The following is an 8,332-nucleotide window of genomic DNA, read 5'->3' on the forward strand; positions in this document are numbered from 1 at the left end:
CACTTGGTGAGCTTCAAAAGGGAGGGATGGTTCTTTGCGACACGGATGCAGATCCACTGTGGTACACCCAATTATCTTCCCTTCCTTGTTCCAAATAAATATTAATGCTTTCTGCCTTCACACCACCATACTGTCCGCTTGAGCCTTCTAGGGCAGAAAAGAAGTTTCAGCACCAACTGAAGGGAGACCTTTGCCTGGAGCGGGGGTGCCTTTTACCCTCCCTGCCCACCTACCCGATGGAGTGAACAATCCAGTTAGCAGCAGCTGTTCATTTTACGCATGAGCTGACTCACTGCGGCCTGTCCTGTATGGCACTAAAAGTTTTAAAGGGGGGGGCAGGGGAGGAGACAGCTCCTGGCACTGTCAGCTTTTGAGTCCAAAACCGTGCTCTCCCCGTCTGGCACGACGAAGACTTATCAAAGAGGGTGGCAAAAGGACAGGGCAAGTTACGGGATGTATCTGGAAAGAAGACGGGTCGAAGCCGACGTGACCTTGGCTCTGGTGAGTTTTCCCGGAGTCCCGTACACACAACGGAGAGCATCTTCATTGCTGAAAGGTGGGGGGGGGGGGGGGGGGGGGGGGCTGTGGGTCGCCGGGTGCCACCGGGAGGCAGCAGGGGAAGGCTCCATCCCTCTGGTAGGGCTGCTCAGGAGCACCTTCCTCTTCTCACTGGCAAAGGTGGTGCAGGTGGGGTCCTCCTCCCAGCTCCATGACACGGTGGCTGAGGAATGCAGGCAGGCAATACCTGCTTGCAAAGGGGAGGCGAGAGGGCAGATGGGGAGGCCTCTCCCTCTCACTCAGAACTTGCCCTGCTTTAACTTGTCGATGTGGTAGGTGAGCTTCAACGCCGGCCCCAGTTTCAGGCCCATGTACTTCATCATCATGTCACTGCGCAGTAGGAGCAGGGCCTTGCCGTCGATCTCCTAACACAGAGCAGAAGGAACCACATTAGATGATCAACACATACAGATATAGAGAAAGAGAAACACACGGCCTCTGCACTGTACAGTACTGCATCGTACAGAGAGTGGGTGTTTCTCTTTCTCTGGAACAGAGGTCCCCGACGTGCCCATGGGCATCCACTAACTCCTTTGCTGGGGCCCACCATTTGTTTTTAGAGAGTGAGAGGAGCCAGGTGGGGCATTTGCCCAGCAAGGCTTCTGACTGGCCTTTGGAGATCTGATGGCCTGTGTAATTTTTTTTAAATGTTGCTTTGGCAGTTGCTGCCACCACTGCACTAGGATCTTCAGTATATGACTGAGGTAAAGGTTCCCTTGCTTGAAAGCCAGTCGAATCCAACTCTAGGGTTGCAGTGCTCATCTCCGTTTCAAAGCCGAAGAGCCAGCGCTGTCCGAAGACGTTTCCGTGGTCATGTGGCCGGCCTGACTAAACACCGAGGAACACGGAACGCTGTTACCTTCCCACCAAGGTGGTACCTATTTATCTACTTGCAATTTCTTGCTTTCGAACTGCTAGGTTGGCAGGAGCTGGAACTAGAGACAGGAGCTCACTCCGTCATGCGGGACCCGGGTCTCGAACTGCTGAACTACCGACCTTCCACAGCCTGCAGTTCAGCGTCTTAACCACTTGAGCCACCGCAGCTGAATGTGACTGAATATGACTGAAGGGAAGCTGAAATTAAGCAAAATCTGGAGCCTGACGGAAATACAGGCGGGCCTGGCATGATGTGGTCCATGGGGTCGCAAAGAGTCAGACTCAACTGTGCGCCTGAACAACAAGTTGCGGCAGCCATTCTGAGGCTGCGCCCACCACACTGTGTTGACATTCTAAAGGTGCTCCTGCAGGTTTGAAAAGGTTGGGGACCCCTGCTCTAGAATTAGCCCTGAGCCAGAATGGCTTTTTTTCTATAGCCATTGCAATTCCCTTGCCTCCCCGTATCTGCTATTGACCAGGTATGTGGGTCAACCCTCCTTCTAAGAACAGACCCCTTCCTTCTCTCCAGTGCCCTTTATGTCTTATTTCTGTTGCTCCTTCCCCCTTCCCCCCTTTCCCTATGCCTTTTCTTTTAAGACTGCAAACCTCTGGACACAGTTTCTTTTCGCTCATGTCCTGGACAGCGCCTCAGTTCCAGGCTGCTTTATGACTAACATTTTGCTGGGTGCTGCTTTCCGAAGCGTTATGGCACTGTGACGCAACAAGCTGTGCCTTCCAAAAATATCTTCCTTTGTACTGCCATTAATGGTTGTTGGAGGTCTAATGTATGGAGCATTTTTGCTCACTCTGCATAATGCTACTTTCCCTAATCACAAGGACGAAGGGCTACGTAGAGGACTGAACACCCTCTCTCTATCCTCTTGGAGATGTTACAGCATCTCTTCTGAACCAGGAACCTTCCTTACAAAGATTACAAAAGCCCCCGTCCGGCAGCTGATCATATTTACGTGTTTTCGGAAGAGGTCAGCATGGGGCCCGAGCTGAGGGTCAGCTTCTCTCACAAACTGCATGACATCTTCCACTGTCCAGGTGGATGGGTCCCGGGTGCCCAGACGTGAGGTATCTCGGGATCCAAGGTATCTGTCTGAGCCTAGAGGGTAAACAATTTAAAAAGGCCCCCATCGATCTAAAGATACATTGCTCAATAAAGCAGGATGCAAACTGATTGAATTCTGTATCAAACACAATGTAATTACATTAAATGGTTTACCCCAGTTCCCTGCAACTACAGGCTTTACTTTCATCTCCCCACGACGGTATAGCATGGTAGATTATGGTATAGTTCCCCAAATTTACTGCCTGCCATAAGCTTTAAAGTCCATCGAACTTCGTACTGAAAGTGACCACCTGCCTCTGCTTTTCTCTCTTTATCTCTAACTGTGGACGTATGTGAACCTGCAATTCCCTTCTCTGGATATTGCTCTGACCTTGTCTTGAAAAGGATTAGATGATCCGAAGCACAAGAAAGACACTTTTCCAGTTTTTTAGATTCTGACTTGATGAATAGGTTAAGATCAGAGATAGCAGATTCCTCTTGTTACACCAAAGTGCTTCATTATTTTTCTCAGGTGGTTAACCAATGTAGTCTTAAGGCCAAACCTCCAAATATGCCCACCCTGAAACCTTTAACATGGTTCGACTGAGAATCCCGGGACCTGAGGACTTTATTCCAGTCCTCGTCCGAAATGGAGAGATCTGATACACTAAAACAATGTTTTGACCAAAATAAAGCCTTTCGGGATTTTATTTATTTATTAAGATTTATACCCCGCCCTCCCCGCAGAATAATTAAGAAAAAGAAATTATATTTCCATAAATATTGGAACCAATCTTTTGCCCGCATTAAGTCTCAAGCTAGCAAGACCTTTTGGCAGTCAATTACGGGTACTATAAATAATAAATCCACACCCAATCCTCGTATCCCGCCTCAAATATGGGTGGACCATTTGGGTGGACCATTTTTCTGTAATCTTCAGTTCCAATAACACTTCTTCTCTTGATATAAATGATGCGGTCCCATCAGACTTTCCTTCATGGCCTCCAGTAAATTTTGACAAAATCAGGGAACTAATCTCCAATTTGAAACCAGGAAGAGCTCCTGGTCTGGATGTGCTCCCGGTGGAACTTTTTCAAAAATTTGCCAATTGGTGGGCTCAACCCTTGGCCAATCTATTCACACTCATTAATCATTATGGAATATTTCCCAACTCATAGCTTAACTCAATAATAACTCCGATTTATAAAAAAGGAGGATTTGACCAGCCAGAAAATTTTCGCCCAATTAGTCTCTTATCTACAATAGGCAAATTGTACACCAAACTTTGGATTGGATCCATTCCAATAAAATAATTGGACCCGAACAAATAGGATTTACCAAAAAGAAATCATCTTTAGACCACTATCTTACCTTGGCTGTTCCAGCGGACAAATATATGAACATAGGAAGTAAGAAACTTTTTGTGGCATTTATTGATCTCAAAAGTGCTTTTGATACAATCTCTAGAGAAAGATTGTGGATCAAATTGTCATACAGCTACTATGTGCCAAGTGAAATACACAACAAGCAGTCTATTAACCAAGAAAACCCCAATTCAGAAAGGTGTCAAACAAGGTTGTGTTTTGGCCCCCCACCTTTTTAATCTTTTCCTTTCTGATTTATCAAGATATTTAAGGGCAGTCAATGGTCATCCGCCCAGATTAGGAGATTTCCCATCCCCTTTTCTCCTTTATGCAGATGACACATGCTTGCTTTCCCAAACCAAAGTTAGTCTTTAAAGATATTTAGACTCTTTTAACACCTACTGTCAAATAAATTATCTCTCTATTAATTATACCAAATCTAAGGTGACTGTATATTCCAAAACATGGCATTGCTATAAGTGGCATATAGGGAATTCTGAAATTGAACAAGTTAAGTCTATTAAGTATTTGGGCCTTACTTATAATTACAATCTTAATTGGGCTGCACACCGAAATAATGTTATAAATCAGGCTACAGTTTCGATAGCTCAAATTAAGTGCTTCTATTTTTCAAGGGGAAACCAATATGTTCCAGCTGCTGTTAGAATATTTAATTCTAAATTGCTTACTCAGGTTTTATATGGCATCCCTATTTGGTTTAATGTGGAGAACTTACAGGAAGTGTTTCTTAGACAAATTATGGGTATGCCTAAATGTGTGCCCTATTCTACCATCTGTTTAGAAACTGGTCAAAATCTGATTGAAACAAAGGTTTGGATCCATGTGATCCGTTACTGGCTCAAAATTCTTTTTAGAGCAGACTCAGGATCCTTACTGAACCATCTAAACAATGCAATCTGGAATTCTAAACAAATTTAAACAAACAGAGATTGACCTCAATGATCTTGTTTTGTCGGATGAGCTTAATATTCTTAGGATCACCAGAGAAAGACTTGTTGTCCCGCACAACCTTATGTCTGCTCTCTCGCAACGTTGGGTCTTGACAGTCAGCCTGGAGGATGGCTCACTATTTTTATAACCTTGAAGATCCTCATCAATGTAGAGCCTCCTCCCTGGCTAGATTGAATGCATTCCCTTCTAAGATGCTTCTCGGTCATCACCAACAGTCTCCACTTCAGGACGGAATTTGCCCCTGCGGTCTAAATTCCTTGCACTCAATTAACCACATAATTTTGGACTGTCTCTTTTACCAGTCGATTGGGGAAAAAATACTCCTCGATGTATTTACAGTCAAAAAGACATCTGAGTAATGAATGCAAATGTTTTCTCTTGAATGACTCCATTTCAGATGTTACTGAAATTGTGGCTAACTATTTAGCTGAAGTACTAAAATCAAAGACAATTCTGTATGGTAAGACCTATTGATTTTCAGTTCTGTACTTGCGCCCTGGCTGTAAAGTGGTTCTGTAGTTCTGTTATGCCAATAAAGGTAATTGAATTGAATTTTTAAAAAGGCTTTGATCTAGAAGGGGGGGCCTTAGGGGGCCCACTGCCTCCCCTCCTCCCCTCAAATAAATATCAATTTTATAATTCAGGCCATAACATTAGTGGAGCAAAGACTGTGTAGTCCTGTGCAGAATTACTCCAGTGTAGGAATGCTAGCCTCCAGGTGGACTCTGTGGCATTCAGAGCTGGCTCACCCGCTAGGCGAACTAGGCATTCGCCTAGAGCGCGAGCCGGCCCTTGGGGTGCCAAACTGGACCCATCCCCCCCGCCAAATCCCTGCATCTCCCTGGCTGCCACCACCGCCTCTTTCTCCCTGAGTCCAGCGAGCGCTGAGCTTGCCGGACTCGGGGAGAAAGAGGCGGTAGTGGCAGTGGTCAGGGAGATACAGGGCTTTTGGCGGGGCTGGGTGCAGTTTGGCCCCCCCCCCAAAAAAACTATGCCTCCCCCCCAAAAGCACTGCCCGAGGTGCCCTGTGCGTCCATCCAGTGGTGGACTCCCCTGTGACCTGCAGCGGCCTGGCCAGCCACTCAGCGGGGCAGGGGCTGGCTCAGGCAGCCCATCTTCCAATGGGGGTTCAGCCCGGCCAGATGTGCCCACTCCCTATCCCCCGGCTGGCAGCCGGTCCGTGCAGGCACAGAGGCTGCTGCTGCCACCGCTGCCACCCACCAACCCTGGCTGTGTGCTCACTCACCAGCCCGCTTCGTCGCCCGCCCGCTTCGTGGGCTCCCTCAAGCCTACCTTCCCGGGCGCCTCCTGCCTGCTGGGCTGCCGCTTCTCAGACAGGGAGGGGTGCCTTGGGCGGGGCCAAGGTAAGCGGGACGGGAGGGAAGGAGGGGCGGGACTGGCGAGCCCTCGACCCCTCCCGCCTACCAGGCAGCTACCACCTCTCCCGAGTCCCCAAGCCGGCCAGCCGCCTCGCCCCTCCTCTCCCGCCCAGCGGCTCAGGAGAGCAAGGAGGCAGCCAGCTGGGAGGTCTCAAGGCCCCACCGGGAGGTTGGCATCTGTGCCTTGCCTAGGGTGCAGAAACACCTCGGGCCAGCCCTGGACTGGCATTGTATCCCACTGAGGTCCCTGTCCTCCCCAGGCTCCACCCCCAAATCTCCAGGAGTTTCCCAACCTGAATCTGATAACCCTATCCCCTCCCCATCCTTCGCCAGTGGCCAGGGGGGACCTGGCAACCCTACTCCAGCGGGCTTAGACTGGAGCTAGTCCTGGATGTGAACAAGCCACAGATTTCTCCCAGGCGCACACCTTTCATTAGTGTTCAAAAACACAGGTCTGGAGCTTAAAAAAATTCTTTGCAGGGAAGCAGTTTCTGCTCTCTTACCCCCAGCGCTAAGCCTGTGCAAAGCAGAGGAGCCACACTGCGTGAGACTGGAAGGCTGGTGCAAGTGCCTGTACCCCTGCAGACGATAGTCCCTGGAGGTCCTGCTGGGACTGGACGTGCTGACGGTGTTCAAGGCGGAATCCATGGGGTCCAGGCGAGGCTCCAGGGCACCTGGCAGCCCGTCGCCCAGGATAAACGTTTCCCCTGCAAAACATACAAGCGACTGATGAGAAGAATAGGAGGAGGGTGAGCAGTGACTTCCCGCTGGCTGCCTTAGAATGGCACAAAAGCCTCTGCAGCCGTCAGCCAAGTAGCAACTTGGTGTGCGCTTTTGTCTAGACAGAAAGTTGAGAGAGGAAAACCAAACAAGACTTCCCTCTGAACAGCGGCCAGCAAGGGCTGGGACTGTTCTGCCCACAAGCACCCTGAGCCGCTGCCTTTTTGACAACAGCAGGAACAGCCAAAGGGGAGAGCAAAGGTGGCATTACTGGCACCCCATGGAAACTGACACTTCTCTGTTACCAGTCCTCGTCTGTACGGCAAGTATTTCGGCAAGCCAATCCAGTCCTCTCGGGAGGAGGATGTAAGTTTTCAATTACATAAACCAAGCGCCAGTTCTTTTGGAATGATCCACCCCTTCCCCATTAAAGACGCATTCACCAGCTCCAAGCAACTGCAATAAATGAAGCAACAGAACCCCCCTGTTTATTGTTTGACTTTATCACATGCTGCTTTGAGGGCCTTTTAGTGGAACAGCGGCCTGGAAGATTTCTAAATGAATCGCATACAAATCAGCCACATGATGATGATGTCTCATGCCCGAGAAGTCCTGGGAAAGCAGCCTGGGCACAGATCATTTCCAGACCGGTTCTTCCTCTTCCACCAGGAGAGGGGACCTGAATTAATAGAAGCGGGCATGCCACCACATCAGTTCAAGCAGCAGTCAGGAGAATCTCGTGCCCGAGAGCCTAAGAGTGTCAGACGAGATTCTGGGAGGCCCAGGGTCGAGTCCCCACTCCGCCACGCACTCTCAGCCTCACCTGCCTCCAAGGATGGAAGCCCATTTGGATCCCCATAGGGGAGTAAAGTGGGGCATAAATGTAAATAGCCTGATAAATAAATGCCCACGGGAAGCTTCCCGGTTGGCCTCATAGAACCGAAAGGCCACTTCACCTCCGAGGTCCCAGCATTCCAACTGTCCCATCTCTCCAATGTGGCAGACCAAAGCACGGCTTGGTCAGCCATCAGAAAGAATCTCTCTCTGCCTTTCGCTTGTGCTAGCCTCATTTCAGGAAGAGATGTTTTAAAAGGCCTGCCAGACTCAGCATGGTATGTGGGTCAAGGCTTCCAGTTCAACCTTTATCCTCGCTCCCCAAACAACCGCCCCTCCGGGAGGAGAACATCAGGTAAAAACCAGGAGGTCCTATATATATAAAAACCAGGAGGTCCTATATATTATATGTATGTATGTATGTATGTATGTATGTATATATATATATATATTCCAGTTCAACCTTTATCCTCGCTCCCCAAACAACCGCCCCTCCGGGAGGAGAACATCAGGTAAAAACCAGGAGGTCCTATATATATAAAAACCAGGAGGTCCTATATATTATATGTATG

General features: G+C 48.8%; 1 protein-coding gene across 2 annotated transcripts in view; it reads right to left on the reverse strand.

Annotated features, from left to right (window-relative positions):
• Nucleotides 1-564: 564 nt before the first annotated feature.
• SCMH1 (sex comb on midleg homolog 1 (Drosophila)) overlaps nt 565-8,332 on the reverse strand; it is a 62,398-nt gene continuing 54,630 nt past the window's right edge. For both annotated transcript variants that reach the window (XM_015411693.1, XM_015411692.1), the window contains 3 exons: nt 6,710-6,913; nt 2,403-2,545; nt 565-923 (listed from right to left, as the gene is read on the reverse strand). In XM_015411693.1, the coding sequence (XP_015267179.1) occupies nt 798-923; nt 2,403-2,545; nt 6,710-6,913 (473 nt within the window). In that variant the 3' untranslated portion in view covers nt 565-797. The remainder of the gene's footprint in view (nt 924-2,402; nt 2,546-6,709; nt 6,914-8,332) is intronic.

Source organism: Gekko japonicus, unplaced genomic scaffold (genome assembly GCF_001447785.1).
Source record: "Gekko japonicus isolate JY-2015 unplaced genomic scaffold, Gekko_japonicus_V1.1 scaffold112, whole genome shotgun sequence".
NCBI classification, from domain to species: Eukaryota; Metazoa; Chordata; class Lepidosauria; order Squamata; family Gekkonidae; genus Gekko; species Gekko japonicus.